The following is a 22,520-nucleotide window of genomic DNA, read 5'->3' as shown; positions in this document are numbered from 1 at the left end:
CTTTTAAAACTGCAGTCTTTGATCAGATCCTCAAAACTAATTTTACATAACACATCTGCTTCTATACTTAAAAGAGATAAGGCATCCAGCCTGCCTTGTTGCATAGTTGTTCTGTTGGGATTTTTAATATACTTCACCTGAGAAAATGAATGCTCAGCTGAGCAATTTGTGACAATTAATGTTAAAAATCCAGCAATGGATTAATCCATCCGTGCATAGTGACTTACTCTCTCCTTTTATTCTGATCTGCCTCATGCTGTGGACATGACCATAATGCACTCTACTAATAGTCTGGCCATAAACATGAGGCATGTAGGACTTGCTCCATGGGAAACATGCTGTAGGATCATAACTTTGCTTCCTGGGCATCATCAGTGGCTTTTACTAAGAGAAGCTCCCTTCAATAGACTTTGTGGTAGAAGGGAAATCTGCTGCATAAAATAATGAGCAATAGTGAGACAATTCTAATTTAGATATTTTGTGCAGGAATGTGGGAAACCTGCCCCTTTATTTTGATTGAGTTTCCCACTCCATGATCTTGGAACTTAATAGAAACCCTTCAGAGTCTCTAGTAACGCTTTTACGAGTGCAAATCATATATACACTTGAATGCACTTCCAAATGCAGGTGTTATCTGTTGTATTCAACAAGGCGTGTATTTTGCATTAGTCATCCCTGCTCTTAAACTCCAGTGCAGTTTCCAGATAGATTGGACAAAAGGTGGATCCAACATTGCTGTTCATTTTAGCAGAACTATGTTAAATCAAACCTGCTGGTTATCACAGCCTCCCTAATTATTATGTTATATAAGGGGTTTTTTTCTTAATGACCATACATGTCATTTTAATTGTTTGTTTTCAGGATAAATTGAATAAATTATATAGCCTGTCCCAAAGATACTACCAGGTTTCTCAGACTGCTAGTGACTGGCTTGAAGATGCACAGGAATTGCTACAGTTGGCACGAAATGGCCTCGATATGGAGAACTCGGAGGAAAATCTAAAGAACCATATAGATTTTTTTAGCACTGAAAAGCAATTCCGTGTGCATTTGGGAGAACTGCGGGCCCTTGTGGCCGACATGGAGCCCTTTATTCAAGTCACAGGGAAAGAGGAGCTGGAGAAGAATGTGAAGGCTTTAGAAGAGAAAGGCATGGAATCAGAACAAGAAGCACAATCCCAGAAAGTGCTACTGCAAAGGTACCATTTCCAGTTTTTAAAATGTCAGATAAGATGTCTAACAGATGGTTGTCACACAAAATGACAAGATAGTTGCTGTCCTCTTTTCAGAAAGGCAGCTGTTGGGAAATGGGAGGATAAATCCATGACTTCTGTTGTTGGCTTGTAAAAGGTAGATGGTGTGTTTTTTTTCTGCCAGAGTGCTGGTGGTGGTGTACCCTCCCCACTTTCAGATTAGCCCTGCAGTCAACATTTTGAACCAGTCATAGCAGGTTCAGAGACATGCCCATCTTCTCCTGGCTTCTGGAGCAATTCCCATAAAGATATCTGTCACAGGGGATGCGTTACGACTACTCTAGAGTAACGACTCTCCAGACCTTTGCCTTTTCATGCTTTTATTAAGTGCAGGCTATTTACAGTGCTAGAGCTATACAGGATACATCCTCTCAGTCTGACCCAGAACCCTGGAATGGCGCGCTCCGCGTCTTCTTCCAACATAAGAGTCTGGGCACCCCAAATCTCCTCCCGCGTTTCCTCCTGCGTAATTCCGGAACCGGAGGGGGAAAGGGTCTCTTTTCCATGTTTTACTTCTCCCCCTCTTCCCCCTCTCTCTCTTCCTCTCCCACGTGCAGCAGGGGCTCTGCTATGCTGCCAGAGCCCCGTCTCCTTCTTCCTCCTTCCTCACTGGACTCTTCCCCCTCCCTGCTGGCGCCGCTACTGGTGGAGGAGCTGCTTCTCAGGGTGGGGGGGGCTCTCTGTACTCTTTCCCCCTCACAATATCAATGAGCTGAGCAAGCATCTACCTCCGTTGCGAGTTCTGTTGCTGACTCCTAGGGTTGAACCACTATTCTATGGATCCAAGCCCCATTTGTGTCTGTGTGTATGTTGCTTTAGAATTGTTACAGTGTTTCTCCGAAAATAAGCCATATCCCAAAAATAAGACATCCCCTGAAAATAAGCCACTGTGTGTTCTTCTGAGGAAAAATAAATATAAGACGGTGTCTTATTTTTGGAGAAACACAGTATATACTACACGGTTTATAGTATTTTTAAATAAATAAATAAAGTTCAAGGGGCTGTTTCTCCAAAAAGAGTAGTAGGCTTGTTTGTTTTTGGTCCATCATAATTTGAATGAAGTAAATGCAATTAAAAGACCGTGCCTCAAATCATTCACATTTACAATCAGTATTTTGTCTTGCTATGATTATTTCGTAAAACATTTACAGTGCAATCCAGCCAAAGTTAAGCACTGCAGATTTTAATTGCCATTGATTCCAAATAACTATACATGCCATTGCCTACTCAGAACATGCCATTGCCTACTCAGAAATAAGTTTCATTGTTTGATTTCTTTTCAAGTTGTGCTTCTGAGTGGCAAGAGTATCAAGAGGCAAGGCAGCAAGTTATTGACCTGATGAATGAATCTGAGAAGAAATTATCTGAATTTTCTGTAGCTAAAGCAACTTCCAGTCTTGAAGCAGATGAAAAATTAATATCACATAAGGTAAAGCTTCTGAATTATGTCAGGTCACATCTTCTCCACTGAAACCACAGGCCTTAATTTAACACAATCTGTTTCAGCTATGCTACACACTTAATGAAGCATAAGATATGCTAAATATTTTTTAATTATTTTCTTAAGATACAAAAAAACCCATTCTCTTTGCTTCCTCAGTCACTGGTGTCTGTAGTGAACTCTTTTCATGGGAAGGTCACTTCATTGGAGGAGAAGGCATGCCGCCTAGAGAAAATAGGCAATGATGCCAGCAAGGCAACCATAAGTAGGTCCATGACAACCGTTTGGCAGCGGTGGACAAGGCTCCGAAGTGTTGCCCAAGAGCAGGAGAGGATTTTGGAAGAATCAATGCAGAAATGGAATGTATTTAACAATAAGGTATAAGGATCAAGGCTATTTGGTATCTCTAACTATTCACTATTAGCCATTCGGTGCAAGTATATTTTGCATTTGTAATGTCAATATTCAAATATTAAACTGAAGGGTTATAGGAAAAGAATATCTTGCATATACTTGGAAATAAATACCACTTAAGAAGGTGGGTTCTGCTGAAAACAAAGAATTTCTCATTGGAATAACTGCATATCTTACAGTGATGTGATGAAGCAAGCTAATCAACATTGTGTATGTATGCATAGGGTAGCTGTGTGTGGTGCCAGGAGCAAGCCATAAAATATGACAAACACAATCTAAGTTGGATAAATAGATCACAACTTATTGATTACATAAAAGGTTTGACATATGCATTGGGCAGGTACCCACGTGTTCAACCAGCCTACCTACAGATTGATGAGCTACATTTCAACAGCAGGAGTCAACAATTGCTGAGGCTCATCACAGCATGAGCCAATTATGGCAAACCTCCTTTGGCCACTGGTAAGGGGTGCCATGGCTTGTCAGTTAGGCTTCAAGAGAGAAATCTGCCCTCCAATACCCCTTAAGGGGATCTCCTGTGTGCTGGATCAGGGTACCCCGCTCCTTCACCTTCTAATAATCCAGCCCAATGCCTCTTCTGCCGTAGGAAAGTAGGAAAGAACCAGTAATCTGAAAGAGAGCACAAAGGCATGGGAAGATCAGTGAAAGTGATGGAGAAGGCCAGGCAGGTCTTCCTTTTATGCTTCTGGAGTGGACTAGACTCCTGAGGTCTTCTCTCTGGTCCACCCCAGAAGCTCTTCCCCTTGGGAGCCCAGCAATGAAACTGACTGGCTCCCTGCACCACCAGGACTTTTGTTGGAGAGGGCAGAACCGACGTGATTGGTCAGTTAGTTAAGTATTTCTATTGTTTTATTTAATCAGAGGGGGGGGCACGCCCATGTTGCAGTACTTGAGACCCAGCTGTGAAGTACTTCCTGGGCAGAAGCTCCCTGAAGCCTCCTGCCTTTTTTCCCACAGCCACACAGGGCCACAGCCACAGCTCTTTATGAACTGGGAACAGGTGGGAGGGAGTATTATCAGCTGCAGAACAAGCTAGGAAGCATTGAGAGAGCTGTGCTACTTAGATCTTAAGTTTGTGTCCAGTGGTGCTTACAAGACACGTTTTAGTAAGCATGTTATTAACAAAATCAAACATACTATAACCTAAGTACAGAAGTACAATTGTGAATAGCAAACTATTTTTTTTAAAAAAATTACCATTATGTGAAAGCTTAATTATAAACAACTGTAAAATATATGGGGAAGCAATTCAGAGCCTTTAAAATGGTTGTAAATTATTATGACTGACGAGTTTATGGAAATGTTTTTTTATTGTGTGTGTGTTTTTAAATATATATATATCATCTTTAGATGAAAAAAGCAACAGAAACTCTTGATCAGTTGCAAGATCGCATACCAGAAAGTTCAGTAGAAAAGGCCTCAAAGAATGAACTTGTGGATCTTCTGGATTATCACAGTAATTTCATTCTGGAACTTGAACAACAATTGTCATCTGTGGGTCTGCTGAAGCAACAAGCTTTTAGCATGCTCCGGGACATAGAAATAGCCTCTGGTTCCCAAGAGCAAATGCCTATCATGCAAGAAATCAAAGCAATGCAAGACAGATGCCAGAAGTAAGAAAAAGCTATTTTAAACTGTAAATATTGGCTATGATCCATAATTGTATATATTCTGTGAATTTCTCACTGTTGAATATAATACTTGTATAGTTTAAAGTACACAATATTGGTTTCTATCAACATAGGATAGGCGATAACTTAAACTTGCTGATTTAATTAATTATAACAGCCATAATAATAACATTTATATTCCATTTAAAATATAAATGGCAAATTTAATAAATAATAGAATGTCTCCACTAATGTACTCCAAGGTTTTGACAAATGTATGGAGAGGTGTGCTACTCAGTTCTTTAAAATGTTGTTTGTATTTTTAAGCATGCAACAAAAGGTGAAAAGAAGTGGGAAAGTGGTTAAACAAGAACTTAAAGAGCGTGAAGAAGTTGAAAAAGAGATTAATAAAGTGAAGTCTTGGATTCAGGAAGCCAGAGAATATTTATTAAATCCTACAATTGAGATAGATCCTCAGCTTGAGGAATTGCAGGTATGTCAGAATTGTACACAGTGCCAGTGTGTTTCTGTAGATTTGAGAATTTCTGTAGAGATTGGTTGTGGTGCCCTGTGCAAATTTTAGAATGTACCACATGATTCTTTGCAGCAAACTGAGGTTCCACAGCAGACAGACATGAGAAAATTCAGTTTTAAAAGGATTCCTTTAGGATATGAAGCGTGATTTAGTGAAATCCTATAGCTAAAGTATTTCTCACAGATTCCTTTCAAAAACCTTTTTTAAAACTTCCAATAAAGGGAATCCCAAAATTTACCTGCTCTAATCATACATATACAGTAATGGATTGTGAAATACAATATTTGTAAAGTGTCTCATTAACAAAAAGGGGGGCAGAGCGGGCCGGTGTACCTTTTAAATTATCTCCATTTACCGTGCTAAACAAATGCTACTTATATGCTTATAGCATTCGAGTAACAACTCGAAACCAGCTTTATGATTAAATCAGAACGAGTTCTTTGCATTTGTCTACCATATTTCTGGTTTCATAATTGTGGCTGAATCCAACATGGAAGCCACTGCCAGAAATAGAGATAAGGCAGTGGATGGATTGCAAAGTTTGGCAGGCCAGGTGTTAGTGAAAAGCACACAAGAGTAGCACAGCATCAAGATTTGTTGACAAGGCACAGTACAAATTGTAAGCAAGACAAAGGGTGGCCAGCTGGTTTAGAGAGCAGGGTCACCTGGAATGAAATACTCCTGCACAGTGAGGCTCTGCTTTGGATAAGGTTAAAGAGAAATTCAGCATTGTGCTAAGCTGATCGTTCCGTCAGTGCAAGCATTTCAGCCCTCCAGATGGAACATATGCCCCTCTCTTCACCACAAAAGCACTGGTCTGGAGATTCTCTCACCCATCCACTAAGCCAATGGGGGGTGCGGTGTTGCAGGGGGAAATCCCCATTGCAAGTGTGCAGGGCTTCTGCCGGTGTGTGTGTTGTGGCTGGATGGTTGCCAAATGCCGCTAAGACTGAGCTTTGCAAAAGCAGGATGCCTGAGGTTGATGAAGTTTCCAAACAACCATCATTCAGAGAGGATACTAGAGAGGAAGCAATATTGGCAACAGGCTAAAAGAAGTGAAGTCATTTGCAGTTCTTACTATCCTACTTCCCAAGAAATATCATATGAGGAAGATTAAGACACTGATCACTGAGCTGGTCTCACTCATTATCATTGTTCTGGAAGTAACAGGACTCCAGTGATGCAGAAGTATTCAGGTCAAGGTTGCATGCTGTGGGCATACAAAAGGGTTCAGCATTATCTTAGATGATATCTATTGTCAAAATAGACACACTGAGGTGGGTAAGATTTGTCATATTGGAGATAAGTTTCAGAGGACACCACTCATTATTTTGTAACCGTATGAAATGTGAAGCTCTAAAACCTATCACTTTCCCCCCACTCTTTTGGCAATATGTTCTCTTTCCTGGTAGTCTCTCCTCAATGAAGCAACTATTCACCGCCAGGCTGTTGAGAAAATGGCTGAACAACAGCAGAACAAATATTTGGGACTTTATACCATTTTACCTTCAGAGCTTTCTCTTCATTTAGCAGAAGTTGGATTAGCACTTGTAAATATACACGAACAGGTAAAATACTTGAATTGAGTACTATCGATTCTGTAAATGGAGTCATGTAATAGCAGAATGATAAGTAAAACCACACATGCACTCATGTACAATCCCAACCCCACAAAATGGGTGTAATTCCTCCCCCCATACAGCCGTGGATATAGAAATGGGTCTTGGTAGAGATCATTAAAGCATTTTTCCCTGTCCCACCTTGGTTGGTCCTCAGCACTACAGTACAGCAACCATTTCTTGCAGCAGGAGCCTATCTGGGCTTTCCCATATATACATCCAACTGTGCCTTCTTTTCAAGGGATCTGAATGCAGTTTACTTAGTGCACACATACATGTGGCCAAGAGGCCAACTGGGGAGACAGAAGGAGTAAAGAAGTCTCAGTTGAGCCCTATGTCAAACTCCTCACTTACATACAGCGAGACAGAAGCATGCTCTTGTCCCAGTTTTCTATTGGAGAGATACTTGGCTGCAAAAGTTCATGTAAAAAAATTACTGTTAGACTCTGTTAAGTTGCCACAACTTTCTTGCATTTGTATAAGAAAATGCAAGACTACATACATAAACATACAATTTTGTGGTCACACTGATTCTCTATAATTGATGTATGTTTAGTTGCTCTCTTTTTTAACTTTGGTTTTTTGGCAGATTCAAGCCAAAGAAAAAGAAGCTCAGCAGAGCAAAGCATTGAATCAAGAATTTGATCAAAAGATTCAAGGGATTGCAAAAGAGCTTGATTCAATTCTATTTAAACTGAAGGAGAAGACAAATAACATAACACAAGCCAAAATGGATCAAAGGGTAAATAAGATTCTACTTTGTACAGAATCACTCCCTATTTAAGAATCCTGTAGAATCAAAAATTTACACACACACCCCAAAAAAATCTATATCAGGGATAGCCAACTTAGTGCCCTCAAGTTGTTGAACTGAAAGTCCCATTGGCTATGCTGGCTGAGACTGATGGGAGCTGGAATCCAACAACATGTAGAGGACACAATTTGGACTCTCCTGTACTGTGTTATGAAGCCTGGAGTATAGAGAGAGACGGATTATAATGAAAGCGGGAAGATATCACCCTTTGGTATCGTATGTGAAAGCTTTTAAGACTGCATTTGACTAATGGCTGGTTCATGTATGTGTGTGTATCAAATTATTTCTTGTAAGCTGATGGAGCAGCAGAAAGTATAATTTTTCTTTGAGGATCCTGCAAATGAATGATTTCTCTGCTCTCTGATGATCGATTTATTCACACATAGAAATCATTAGTTGATGCTAGTCATTTTTGAAGTGTGAAAGCAAAAGATGGCTTGAGAATGGCAGACATAATTGCCATCTTCACACATAAGGATAAGCCAAACTTTCTGGTTTATCATGTTTTAATGCAAATGAGCTGCATGCTGCTGCAAACTGCCTAGTTGCTTCCACTTTGCTTCTCTCCAGGCATGAGTGGGATAAACCAACCAGGAAGCTTGATTCCCCCATTATGTCTAAAGCTCATTACTCTCTAACAAATAACAATGAGTAAACCAAATACTCATGGCTTAAGGTTGGCTAGCAAGATGGCTGGTTAAGATGCAACAACCTTGATCCATGGTTTGGATATTGCAGCCAAACATTACTCCCACCAAAGGAGGAATAAAATGAGAGTAATTGCAGTAGCATGCTACTTGTTCATGCTAAACCACGATACGCCAAAATTCTGGCATATCATTCTGTGCAAATGTGATCAATATTATTGTCTTTATGCCATTCTTTAAAAAGAGAGATATAAATGTTTCCTACTTTTAAATCAATAGAGAAAATGTATAGATATCCCCCATTTGTGTCGCATACATCTAATCCTACAAATTGTCGGGCTGACTATATATAGGATTGGGAACTTCTCACTTTTAGATGTACAACTCCAGGGTATGGCCAGTGATTTCTCTCTCTCTTAGTGCTTAGTATAACAATAATAACTCCTTTTGTGTGTATGGGAGGAAAATTACCAGCCACTGCAAAGAAACTGAGCTGGAAGCTATAGGAGAGAAATCTGCACATCCTTCCCATTCCATACAAAAAAAAATGCTGAGAATTGTGTAACAATACTCGCAAGACTTTGAAAGGAAACAATCTGTCCACTTTTCTCTCTTTCATTCAGTCTTTTCCCTTTTTTTGGCAAGTAATGCAGTTTCTTCTCCCTCCAGCTACTGGGTGAAGAATTGGACAGCTGCAACATAAAGCTGATGGAACTCGATGCAGCTGTTCAGGACTTTGCAGAGCAGAATCCTCAACTGGCTAAGCACCTGGCTGGCAAGATAAGCCAGCTGACTGCTCTCCACCAGCAAACTATTAGGCAGGCTGAGTACAGGGCATCAAAGCTGAGCCAGGTACTGTATAGTATTACGTTAACTTAATACAATTTCAAATATTGTTGAGATGTTGTTCAAGTATTGTTGAAACAGATAGGCTGAAGGGCTCTTAATACACCATGGGAGCACGTAGAACATGGTACTGTGCACAGAATTCAGTTTCCAGGGGATTTCACGTTTGTTTGTCGTCGTCGTCGTCCTGTCCTCCCCTTAAAGTCTCCTGCCCTCTAAACTGTGAAGATAGACATTGTCTGCTGGAAATTTCAGAAGCCAGTAGGTTAAGTTGAGGCTGCCAGCTCCTTGCATAGTTCCTTGCTCCGAAACAATGACTAGCAAAACCAGAATACAGGAAAAATTGTGCAAAAATAGTTTGTATATTTGGGTCATTTTGCAGAGTTCAGATTTTCTTGGCATCAATTTTGCTTTTGATTTTAAATTGCAGAATACACCCTACTGTGGCCACATGGTAGAAGGGATGAGAGTGGAAATTATGTTTATCTTTAGATATTAATGTCTTTAAGATTTTTAAAGATTTTTAGACTTCTTTTTAAAAATAATAATAATACAGCTTTACAACACAATCTGTCTGTACAGAAGTAAGCCCCCCCCTCTTTTTTCTTTTTCTTTGATGCCTACTCTGGTAAATATGCATAGGATGGCAGTCTTAGTGGGCCTCTTAAAATCCAGTAAGTTCAAAGGGCTTTTCAGAAAGTACAGCAAGGCTGAAAGCTGCATAAAGCCCTTATGACTCACTTTTATCCACTAGAGGCCCTCAGCCAGGGGACACGTGTTTCCTGTTACTCTGTGGCCTCTTGAGCTTAAACCAATTGCCAATGCATGTGATATATTGCATGCTAATGTTACTGATTGACCAACAGTAGTTTCTAATGGTTTAAAATAATGCTAAATGTTCAATATACTAGATGTCCAGAAAAGTACATTGTATCTTGGAAAAAGAAACAACTGTCTGATATATTTCTGTGTAGGGCAATATATTGCTCGCCCTTAAGAGGGATTGGTCCTTTGCTTGTAGTCTGTGTGAGTACTCACAAAACATAGTTAAGTCAATAGAGGAAGAGGTGTTGTAGATCAGGTAAGCAAGCAGTGCAGTCATTTGACATCAATACATCATAATTCTTCCATGTAAAAAAATTAAAATACAGTAGCTGCATCTGCATAAGAAGTAAGCATAATAAGCATATGGCAAATGTACCAATTTTAATGCAATCAGCACATTAGAACAGTAATCGAGAAATGTAAATGTTAAGAAACTAGAAGAATGGAAGTAATGAAAATTGCTAGGTAAATAAAGTGATAACATTTCAGAAACCAAAAGTATTTTTGTACGCAAGACTGTGCTTTGGATTTATTGAAGTAGATTTTACTTGTCTTTTCAGGCAATTTCACACTTAGAAGAATATAATGAGATGCTAGAATTCATATTGAAATGGATTAAAAAAGCTAAAATCCTAACACATGGTAGCATTACATGGAATTCTGCCGTTCAGCTTCGTGATCAATTTTTGACTCATCAGGTGATTATAGCAAAAACATTTTTCAGATAATAGATGACGACACAAATTGTTGCACCAAAGATAGTTGCTACCTCTGAACTATAATACCATTGGGTTATCAAATGAAAATTATGAAGCCTGTGCTGTTTTCTGATATATAATATCAGAATATATACATGATATATAATGCTGGAAGCCAGGTCTACCACAAATAATATACAGTATATAAAAATAAGTTGAAGTAGCAGATCAAACAACATGCGTTCCTGCCCCACTGATGCTCAAATGAAAATGTTTTTATTGTGCTATGCTGTTGGCATAAGAAAGTACCCTGCCTCCCATTTGTTGCCAGTAAGTATTTCTTTCCTTATTTGGTTTTGACAGGTTGTCACAGAGGTTTCTGTACTAATTGGGGTTGTTGTTGTTGTACAAAGTGTATTTGGATGTCTCTAATCACATGCTAATGAGGTTGAGTTTTTGTACCTTCAATATTGCATCAGAGGATGTGTATAATAGAATTATGTGAGGCACACAAGGCCCTGTCCAGACTAATACAATCTACTCCTGGCTCCATAAAGTATTGGTGTTGATGAATAGCTCATTGCTAGAGGAATGAGTGCTGAATTTTCCTGTCTCAGTCTAGCAAGCTATAAAAGTGAGACAACTACTTTATACTTCATGCTTCAAGTACTGCAGGTAGTCAACATGTGATAAGTTTTCCATTAACTACATGGCTTAATGAAACTGCTGCCTAGTAGGTTCTCATAATTTACTACATAGTTTTAGAAATACCAAAAAATTTCAGCTGCCCACTTCATTTTGTTAAGATAAAGAGACTTGGTGCAATAGTTCTCCATAGGTTATTAGGGCAGGGGGGACAATTCTGGACAATTCTGGTGGAGTAATAGGCCTGGGAAGAGTTCCCTTTGGTATCTTTTCAGGGGAGTGGATGATGATAGACCATAAAAGCAGTGAGGCAGTTGTATAAATGATAGTTTCTAGAAACTTGCTTGATCTTTATTTCCCCGTGGGTGCCTCCTGAATCCTGGCAGGAGTCAGAGAGGAGTTCTTAGATACCTGTATTCTTAGTAAAATCCTTGTGATGTCATATGCCTTCGTTCTGAGGTCTGATGCAAGCCACTATTCAAACATATGATTGGGGGAGGGGGATAACATTATGAAGTCTGAGTGCTGGCACAATATGGTTGAACGTAAACATTAGCCTATCATTTTTTAAATCATAATCTGAATATTGAAACAAATTCTGTCACTACTCCCACCTAGGCCATGCTGGAAGAATCTGGTGAGATCCACGGAGACCTTGAAGCCATGACTGAGAAGATAGACTATCTGGCAAGTGTGTATTCAACCAAAGGGATGTCTCAGCAAGTATCAGAGCTTGGGCGGCAGACTGAGGAGTTGCAGCAAGTGATCAAACAGCGACTGCAGAATGTTCAGGATGCAGCCAAGGTATTTGGAGTGCCCTTCATATCTAGCTGACAGTTGAAGGTCTGCTTTATGACGGCACAAGGCTAATATAAAACATCTTGTTGTGATTATTCCTTAGTAATGTTTGTTGTAATCTTACTGTATTGGCCCAAATATAAGCCACACTTCCCCCCAAAAATTCCAATTGTGAGAAGTTAAAGTGCGGCTTATCTTCACGACCTTATGGTATTGCTGCTGAAACAGTGCTCACAAGGGCCGTCGGGGGTGTGGGATAATGGTGCCCGTTCCAAGCCTCCCCCGAGCTGCCAAAGGGGGGGGGGAGGCCACCGGCAAATCAGCACAGCTCCCCCCCCAGGTAGCAGCCTGGGAGCGCAGGGCAATGGCGCGCAGCCCGCCTGCTGCTCCCAAGCCTCCCCCGGCGCCTGCTTGGGGAGGTAGTGCCAGGAAGTGGTAGTACTGGGAGGCGGGCACATACCGTAGTGCAAAGTGCGCTCGGAATCGAGCACCGGTTTGGGGAGCAGGGCACCAAGCACCGGCCACCCCCCATTCAGGGCAGTAGAGCCAGAAGGTGGGCCACACCCACAAATAAGCCTTGAATTTTAAAGGCCCGGTTTATTTGTGGGTGGGGTGCAGCTTATATTCGGGCCAATACGGTAATCTTAACTTTTTGTAAGACACCCTGCTTAAACACATAAATTATACTTAGGGGGCTAAATAAATAAACAAACTGCATTTCTAGGGCACAATGCCCGGGACAGTTCTCCTATGCAAGCCACATTGAAATGGATGGAAGGTTGTAGAGGCGGCAACCGTTTCAGGCGTGTCCATTTGATGTGTGATTGTCGACGTGCAGGTCCTTTTGGAATGGGGGAAGAGGGCACTTATACACATTCTGCTGAAGTGTGCAGGGGCCAGGAATGGAACCCAATATGAAATGGTTGCCACCTGTAGAAGACGAGGAACTATAATATGCCAGAAAATGCATATGATATGTATTCAATTTTCCAGAGGCTTGGAGATCCCTTAAAATGACACCACTGACTTGTGTTTCTTAATACAAGTTTAATGTGGTTTGTGTTTTTCCTAGTTTTTCTATTTATTTTTCCAGGATATGAAGAAATTCGAAACTGAGGTAAAGGCTCTTCAAACAGCTTTAGAACAAGCCCAGGCAACTCTGACATCTTCAGAGATCAGCCGTTTGAGTCTGAAGGAACAACTTTCTCACCGACAGGTTAGACTGATTATAAGATAATTTTTGCAAAAGAAGAGCAGCAAAGTATTAGTTTAGATGGAAATTTATTTACATTGACTGAAGTGTCTAAGTTCTGTTTGGGGTCTGCTTTGAGGTGGGATGGTAACCCATTTCATGCACTCTACTTCTGTTTTTGTAGGTGTGGGAAATGTTAAATTATTTGAACAATAGTACTTGCAAAAAATTGTCCATTCAGAACATATAAATTACTTGGCCTATGAATTCATCCTTCTCTAGCATCCACTGTTAGTCTCTTCCTAAGGACAAATCCTCTTTCATTGTTGATGGCACTGATTTTGTTACGGTGTTATAAAACCCCCAAGAACTGATCTAAATATAAATTGCTCAGATTCTTTTCCTACATAGCTCAATCAAATCCAAAAGGTAATATGGAATATTTTCAGCTATAGATGGCAATTTTGTGCTAATGCTTTTAGTTGTATAACTGATTTTTTAAAGTGTGAAAATGTAGTAGAGAATGTTTTTCAACATGTCCAACCAATAAATCATTTAACACACATTTTGAGATTATTGTTGAGCTCACTTTAGTAAAAGGCTGTTGAGGTCAATGGAGGCATGAGAGGTTGTATTTTTTAATTGCACTCATGTTATTTCTAGCATCTGCTTTCTGAAATGGAGTCACTGAAGCCAAAGGTTCATGCAGTGCAGGTCTGCCAGAGTGCTTTGCGGATTCCTGAAGAAGTGGTCACCATGCTACCGATATGTCACACTGCCCTCAGGCTGCAAGAGGATGCTAGCCATCTACAGCACACTGCCATTCAGCAGTACAACATAATGCAGGCAAGTATAAATTGAATGTGAGAAGAGGTGGTACCGTGTTTCTCATATTATAAGACACGTCTTATATTTATTTTTTCCTCAAAAAAACACACTATGGCTTATTTTCAAGGGATGTCTTATTTTTTTCCTCCTCCTCCTGCCGCGGCCGGCATTGCTGCTGCTCCTATCACTATGTCTTATTTTTGGGGTATGGCTTATATTCCTTGAATGCTTAAAAATCCTGCTATGGCTTATTTTATGGGGATGACTTAAAATATGAGAAACAGGGTAATATCACAGTTTGGAGTAAATGTCATTTTTTCTTAAGAGCTTTCTTAACAACATAAAGATAAATATGTGTTTTGAATTTCTATATTCATTGCTAGTTTAAGAATATTTACATACAGATATATACAGGCAGCAACCATTTTCTGCAGAGGTTCCATTCTTGGCCTCTAACATGTGCCGGCTGAACACACATCAGTGTGCCCTGCCCCCATCCTGCCCCCATCCTGCCCTCTTTCCGGTCCAAAACGACCCGCACATCGGCAATCGCATGCCTAAAATGCCTAAAATGGGCATGCCTAAAATGGTTGTTGTCTGTATTATTCAGAAGAAAGTATACATTATCTCCCAGAAGATACAAACTAAAAATACTGAACCACTCATTTTTCACATGATAAACAACCTGTAATGAAATTTAGACCTCTGGTTTATCAGTGATCTGCATCCCTTCCCCCAGTAATTATGTTATAACCCTGCAACAAACGTTTGGAACAAAATTAATTACTAATTGTAAGTCAGATTTAAAGTGTGTAAGTTTTAAAGAAAGCATTTAGTAGTAAAAATGTTAATGGCGTATTAATTGCACTTCAAATATCTAGCTTTTTATAGCATTTATAGTCCTAAAGAGAATGATACACACATGTACACAATAGGTGTTTTATTTTCTGGTATGCTTTCACTGTATTCCCCCTGGCCCTGGCATATTTCCTCTCTAGGAAGCAGTAGTACAGTATGAGCAATATGAACAAGAGATGAAACATTTACAGCAACTAATAGAGAGAGCTCATCGTGAGATCCAGGACAAGCCCATATCAACAAGCAACATTCAAGAATTGCAAGCCCAGATTTCATGCCATGAGGTAATGTACCTAAGATTAATCTATAACTCATTTGCGCTTCCTGAAACTTCAATATCCATTTCCTTTCCCATTTGCCAGAATGTTAACCCTGACATTTTTGTCTCTTCTGACTCATAGTGCAAAGGAAGAGAAATATTTATCAACCCCCTTTTTTGCTTCTCCCTCTCCACCACAGTAGCTATTTCCCATTGAAGAGACTATACCAAAGAGGCTTTCCAATCGCTCCCACTCCCATTTTATATGGATGCACTGCCAACTGTACAACTTATATATGCAGCTTTGGGAGGCATATCCCAGTGTCTGTAGGCAATAGCTGGCAATCATTTTAAAACCTTGAGCTTCATTGTAGAAGAGCCAAACTGGACTTGGATGTGGCTTATCCAAATATGCCATTGGACTTGGATGTGGCTTTTCATAGGTGTGAAGTGTAAAGTTTAATATTGCAAGATCTGAGTCTCTCGAATATGGTTTGTGTTGAACAATTAAGACATACACTTATTTTTCTTAAATTTAACAAAGTACATAAATGTCTTCAAGGTGAAAACAGATCCCCTCGCCTTGTTACAAAGTAAAAATAAAACCAAACACTTATATCACAGCTTTTGTGCACCGGAGACCTATGGTGGCTTAGTAATAACATACAATTAAAACAGCAGCATGAGAATCAACATACTGTATCAGCCTTCTCTTGTTAGAGAAGATGATCTCTTGTTAGAGAAGATGATCTCCCAAGCCACAGGGCTGGTCCACCAGTGAGGCAGTTGCCTTGGGGCAGCAGATGTGGCCTGCAAGGAGCATGCCAGTTGCCTCCTCTGCTGTGTGGCAACCCATCACTGCCCACTCCTTGCTGACCTTCCCTGACACCAGCAAATGTTAATTTACATGAGTTAATTGGCTAAAAACCTCAAAGCAGAAATGGAATATACTTCCTGGTGTCTGATTTCAACTTTGGTGCCTGAACCCAGCTGTGCTATCCCATGCTTCATTATCACGTCATATGAGTCACATACCTCTGTCTATTCCTGTTTGGATCTTATTCCTATCAGCCACCCTTTGGCTTAATTCCATTGCTGATTTATTCATGCAAGAACTGAATATGCAAAAAGAATAATCATCACATCCTGTTGGGAGGCAAAGATGTGCAGGCTGTTAAGCATTCTGCATTGATTCCTTGTCTCACAGGTGGGGAAAAAAGAGCCATTAAAAACCCGAGTGACAGGTTTCATGATACTGGTTATCTCACTGGGAAATTACTCCAGCCCTTAGGCTTTCATTCAGGTTAAGCTTTGCAGGAGTTTCGCTTATGCTTAATTCATTTGCTCTGAGCAGTCAGACTGTAAAAACATGTTTGGGACCAACGGCTTGAGATAACTTTGTTCCAACTTTTGAAAATAGTCTAACATTCCTCCTGCTTTTTTTTTTAGGACTAAAAACTAAGCAAACATCATATGAAATCAGAAATGCTGTTTTGAAAGGAAAAAAATAGTTAGGGTTGACCATGTGTCCTACTTTAAGTAACTTTAAATAAGACAGTCCTCTATTTTGAAGGTCTGTCAGAGGATAGTCCTCCGTTTTTTAGGTGTTCTCTGTTTGAGGTCTTTCCAGTCCACATCTGATTTAAGAATAATTTGGATCCAGAATACCTGCACATTCGCATATCAGCTCATTCACTCAGATTAGTGAGGAGTTCTCTTAGTTGTCCCCTGTGTTACAGAGGTCTCAACTAGCAGTTGGGCATTTAGTGTAAACAGTTGCATCCTGTGGACCTCTCTTCCAGCAGCGATGTGGCAGGTTCCTCGCTTTTGACTTTAAGGTGTCTCTTGAAGGCTTTTATGCTATTTAATTAGCCAACCATTTTAATGATTATTTATATTGTGTTTCACTGTTTTTTGTGGTGTTGCACATTGCCCTGAAATTTTATGACATTGCATCATAGAAATGTTTTTATAAATAAATATATCTGTAATCATAAAAAGCATGTGCCCTTAAAATAGTGATGGAAAGACATTGATGGCATTTAAAAACAAACAAACAAACCAGTTTTAACAAGGAGAAACAGCAGAGATGGGTACAACACAGAAGCTAACACCCAAAAGCTAATATAGCAGAGTCTTTCTTGCTGTGGTTAAACTGTGTATCAAACTGCGCTCACCCTGCAGTGTCATCCCCTGCTTTCTCTATTCAAACCTCTGCCATTGTTTAAAACAGCCACTTTCCCCCGCTCAGTGATTCTCTATTGCTGTTTTAAACATCTGCTGTTTAAAATGGTCATGTTTTCCCTCTAAGTATTACTCCATCCTTTCTTTACTTCTGTCAATCACCTGATGTCAAATATAGCACCAGGTAACCTGTTTTCTTTTGCCAACACAGTTTGAAATCAAACTGCACAGGCAAAGACACAGATCTTTACAGGTGCTAACAGTCAGCTGCCTGTATTTTCAAAGCCCTGTGCCTTTGCAAACACTGCCATGATTTTCAGCACTTGCAAAAGCTCGGGTTTACAAGAGTCAGATATCAGCTAATTGTTGCCCCTTTCAAAGTGCTGTGCCTTTGCCATCAGAAACCATTGCTGTCCCTTCATACACATTTCTTATAAACTTGACTGGAAATATTTAGCTTATCCACCTGTAATGCCTTAGCTACACTCTTGTGCCATGGTGATATACATAATCTACAAAACTAGACTGATACAGCAATCAATAGTGTGTAATCTTAAGTGTGTAATTTTGCTGCTGCAGAGAGGGTTCAAGCGGAGCATTAGTACAAAATTAGCTAATTTATTCAGGAACACAATTTGGACCCAGTCCAAGCTGTGACTCTAAACAGGCAATTAAAAGAAAATAAATAACTTGCAGAGTGATATTGAAGTGGCAAGTGCAAGCTACTAGTTTATCACGGCTCCCAGCATTTTCGAACAAAGCAATAAGAAAGCTGCAGTGTTTGTTAATCCATGACAGCCTTGTGCATTAACTTCTCTGTTCATTGTATTCAGTCTGGTCAGAAATGAATGCTGCATGTTTTTTTAAACTTCAAGTCGTTGTATGACCTCATTTCCTTGGCATGCCTTATCTGGGGACTTTCAGCTCATTTTAGTATCTCATGGGAGGCAGACGAGAGTATTTCCCGTCTTCTTTTCAGCAGGATTTAATACAGAATTTGCTTATCCTCAGAAATGATAATGTGAGTTTACCAGACGCCCCTTCTGTCAGTGACAGGCAGGAAAGATTTTCCATTTTCACTGCATAGCTTTCTGTTCAGTGGTTTAGCTCTGCCTCTCTCTGTGTGTATGTAGCGCGATGCAGCCTGACATGTTTGTTTTCCACAATCAACATCCTGCTGTTCAGCCACTGCTGCTGCTGAGGTAGGGCTTCTGAAACACAGAGCTGTGATTTTATTGGCTGACCTTAGACAAGCAAGCCGGTCTTTCTCTAACGGAAGCAGAATTGCTGCTCCTTCTTACGGCCCCTGCATGCTGCATATGATTCTCAAGGAAGAAAATGTTTCCTCAGGAGCTGGCACAGAAGATCAAAGGCTACCAGGAGCAAATAGCATCTCTGAATTCCAAGTGCAAAATGCTAACAATGAAAGCCAAGCACGCCACTATGCTTCTAACAGTAACAGAAGTGGAAGGACTTTCAGAAGGAATGGAGGAGCTGGATTCAGAAGAGCTGCTCTCAGCACACTCAGCTCACCCCTCTGTAGTAATGGTAAGCAATATATGTATAATTTTGCTGTTTCCTGAGGCCACCAGTCATGTGCAATACTGGTTCCGACACTATTATGCAAAAGATTGCTACAGTTCATGTTGTTTCTTTGTTTTCATGAGGTGTCTGGGTGTTGCTGATTAGAATGCACTGGAGCTCAAATTTATGTAGCTGTGGTTATTCAGTTTTACAAACCAGCAATTACTGTTATGCTTGGGTGGCTTTTGGCAATTCAGCTTTTTAAACATGGATAATTCCTCGGAACCACCAAATAAAATCAACATTTATAAAATGACAAAAATTAGCTTCACTTTGTATCCCTAAGAGGTTATTATTATTATTATTATTATTATTATTATTATTATTATTATTATTTTCTGTTTTGTGCATTATCCTCCCTTAGTATACCTAAGCGAAGAACTGGAAGAGGGGGAAATTAAAATAATTACTGTATCTTACATATGCATGGAACTTTTTTTTAAGTACACTGGATAGCAGTTGAAACATTGTTGGAATAAAGAATACATGGGAGGTGCTTTACTATTAAGTTGTATGTGTTTATTGCTTTTAGTATCTTTACATGTGGATCTGCTTTTCTTCTGCAACATTCCTCAGATATATTTTATCTAGTAGAAAGGTACATGTTCCCCTAGCTGAATGTTCCAATATTTTCCTGTGATAGCTCCTGCAACTATGGTGTATGTGGATAAGGTTAAATATGTTCTCAAAAATGCTGCCACTTAAATACTTCAGAACTAGAGTAAATAAACTTTCATTCTTTGTCTACATTATTAATACTGTTTTAGTTGGTATGATCAGATTCCAGGGAGGACAGGACTTCTAGATCTAATAGCTGTGCAAAAGAGAGAACTTGGGCAGGAACATTTTCTCATAGTAGGGTGAGGAAAACTGTGCCTGCCAAATAAAATTATCACACACAATTATTAAAGGTAATGGTGAATATTTTTTTCACCATGTAAGTACAGGCTCTTTAAACTATGGCCTGTTGGAACTCTATGCATATGACTGCATTAAATACAAATCATCCTTGTGGTGACTGAATGATCTTCTTGTCCTTTGGGATTGCATTTCCCATGGCAGATGACTGCTGGTCGCTGTCACACACTTCTGTCACCTGTTACTGAGGAGTCTGGGGAAGAGGGAACCAACAGTGAGATTTCTTCTCCACCTGCCTGTCGCTCTCCTTCACCTGTGGCTAATACAGATGCTTCTGTTAACCAGGTACCGGTATCTCCCCATTGGCTTTCATTCAATTGTGATGTCTGCGAATATGTGTGGTCCTCAGTGTGCAGTTTCTTATTTGTCCTGTCAGTTAAATTGGAAGTGTTTTCTCAAGGTTTAAAATGACATGAAACATTTGTTTAAATATTATTATTTAAAGTGAAACGACATGCTGTTCTTTAAAATATACATAATATGGTAAATGCGGTGAAGCATTAAAACTGTTAGCACATTTGAAATGCTAGGCAGGGTCCAGCATGGGTTCAAATTGGATGAGGGACCGCATGTTGAGATTACTGCATTGCAGAGGGCTAAGGGAGCGGGTGGCGCTGTGGTCTAAACCACTGAGCCTCTTGGGCTTGCCGATCAGAAGGTTGGTGGTTCAAATCCCTGTGATGGGGTGAGCTCCCGTTGCTCGGTCCCAGCTCCTGCCAACCTAGCAGTTTGAAAGCACACCAGGGCAAGTAGATAAATAGGTACTGTTGCAGCGGGAAGGTAAACAACATTTCTGTGCGCTCTGGCACTCATGACAGTGTCCTGTTGCTCCAGTAGCGGTTTAGTCATGCTGGCCACATGACCTCATAGTCTCATTTGACTGGACTTAACCTTCGGGGGGACCTTGACCTTTACCAATAGCAGGGGGTTGGACTAGATGATACTTGGGTTCCCTTTCAGCTCTACAATTCTCTGATACTGGAGATATGGATAAAAGAATGGGAGCATGCACAAGATTTTCAGCATTACAGGAGATCCTGACAAAACACAACTTTTATTGTCCCTTTATCTATCTGCATGTTTTCTGCTACTAGGTAGTTGCAACATAGCTGCCAAGTTTTCCCTTTTCTCGCGAGGAAGCCTATTCAGCATAATGGAATTTCTCTTTAAAAAAAAGGGATAACTTGGCAGCTATGAGTTGCAAAGATCTTCCATTGTTTTAATATTTCATTATTGATGGTGACTTTTGTAATTGTGAATTAAATTGTTTTCATTCCATTGCTTTATTTTCAACATGAGCTCTCTTTTCAGTGATTACAGTGCATAGCTCTATCAAATTGACACTGTAGGTGCCTTTGTTAATTAATGAGCATTCTGAAGCTGTTCGATATTTAATGGTGTAATGCAATGAATAAAAATAGAGATGCAGGATTTAAAAAAACCACACCTTGATGTCAAGCTTATCCAGTCAGATATTTTCTTCTCCCTGTTTCACTCCTTGATCTCAATGAAAAATAATGTGCTTTTCTTGCATATTCTCTCATAGATAGATAGATAGAGTTCCTCACATATTATATGCATCATAGCATAATTATGATATGGATATTATATACATTTTATGCATATCATAGTATGCAGTTACAGTACAGTATATACTACAAGTTTCCTAAAATAACCAGCACATAAACAGATGCTGCAAATAATAATAATAATAATAATAATAATAATAATAATAATAATAATAATAATTTATTAATTAATAAATAATAGATTATTATTTATACCCCTCCCATCTGGCTGGGTTTCCCCAGCCACTCTGGGTGCCCGCCAACCAAATATTAAAAACACAATACAGCTTTATATACATAATTATGTATTATAACATAATATTGCAGAAGTAAGGTATAGCATGAGGCTTGCCTCTTTCATATGAGATATATATGTAATTAATTCAACTGGGGGCTGCCAGTATATAATTTGTTGGAGCTTTTCTTAGAAATAAGGTGCTTGAGTTATAATTCAACAGAAGGTTCAATTCGGTTGTAGCTTGATCAGGTCAGAACTACCATTTCCCATGGATAAATGCATTTCAAACTGATTCCTCCTTCACTAGTAAAGAAGGGGAACAGAGCAGGAACAATTTATTCATTTCCTAATTATTATAAGCTAGTAGCAAGTACCTCTTGCTCCAAACAAAAGCAAAACACACCACTATTGTGATTCAACAAGGAAATTGATAGGTTAAAATAATAAGCAAAGCAAATGTAGGAAGTCACATAATGAGCCATCGACTTTGTAAAGTTTAGTTCCATTGCAAGTGTAAAATACAAGAACCTCAGGAATATATTTTTTTTGCAATGTATTTTGTAACATGGGAAATTAAGTAAGAAATATGCATTGGGCGGACCTAGAGTTTGAGTGAGTTAAAAATGCAAGTTTGTCAGATCAAAGAGGGCAGTCACGGTAGCAATGAGTAAGTAGCAGCACCTTTGTCTTTTTATTTTGCCTAAAGGTGAGAGTTGTAGTACCGT

At 39.6% G+C, this 22,520-nt stretch overlaps 1 protein-coding gene across 18 annotated transcripts in view; it reads left to right on the top strand.

Annotated features, from left to right (window-relative positions):
- SYNE1 (spectrin repeat containing nuclear envelope protein 1) overlaps nucleotides 1–22,520 on the top strand; it is a 296,175-nt gene that overhangs the window by 165,731 nt on the left and 107,924 nt on the right. For 15 of the 18 annotated variants that reach the window (XM_088667313.1, XM_088667311.1, XM_060272757.2 and 12 more), the window contains 15 exons: nucleotides 862–1,199; nucleotides 2,538–2,682; nucleotides 2,854–3,072; nucleotides 4,480–4,742; nucleotides 5,067–5,232; nucleotides 6,687–6,842; nucleotides 7,483–7,635; nucleotides 9,024–9,206; nucleotides 10,586–10,723; nucleotides 11,987–12,172; nucleotides 13,260–13,382; nucleotides 14,022–14,204; nucleotides 15,185–15,328; nucleotides 18,838–19,035; nucleotides 20,134–20,274. In XM_088667313.1, coding sequence (XP_088523439.1) covers nucleotides 862–1,199; nucleotides 2,538–2,682; nucleotides 2,854–3,072; nucleotides 4,480–4,742; nucleotides 5,067–5,232; nucleotides 6,687–6,842; nucleotides 7,483–7,635; nucleotides 9,024–9,206; nucleotides 10,586–10,723; nucleotides 11,987–12,172; nucleotides 13,260–13,382; nucleotides 14,022–14,204; nucleotides 15,185–15,328; nucleotides 18,838–19,035; nucleotides 20,134–20,274 — 2,736 coding nt within the window. Of the gene's footprint in view, nucleotides 1–861; nucleotides 1,200–2,537; nucleotides 2,683–2,853; nucleotides 3,073–4,479; nucleotides 4,743–5,066; nucleotides 5,233–6,686; nucleotides 6,843–7,482; nucleotides 7,636–9,023; nucleotides 9,207–10,585; nucleotides 10,724–11,986; nucleotides 12,173–13,259; nucleotides 13,383–14,021; nucleotides 14,209–15,184; nucleotides 15,329–18,837; nucleotides 19,036–20,133; nucleotides 20,275–22,520 lie in introns of all 18 variants that reach the window. The other 3 variants (XM_088667309.1, XM_088667308.1, XM_088667312.1) reach the window with 2 other exon arrangements.

The sequence above is a fragment of the Zootoca vivipara genome, chromosome 3, assembly GCF_965207765.1.
Source record: "Zootoca vivipara chromosome 3, rZooViv2.hap1.1, whole genome shotgun sequence".
Lineage (NCBI taxonomy): Eukaryota > Metazoa > Chordata > Lepidosauria > Squamata > Lacertidae > Zootoca > Zootoca vivipara.
This window is presented reverse-complemented; position numbering and strand designations above follow the sequence as displayed.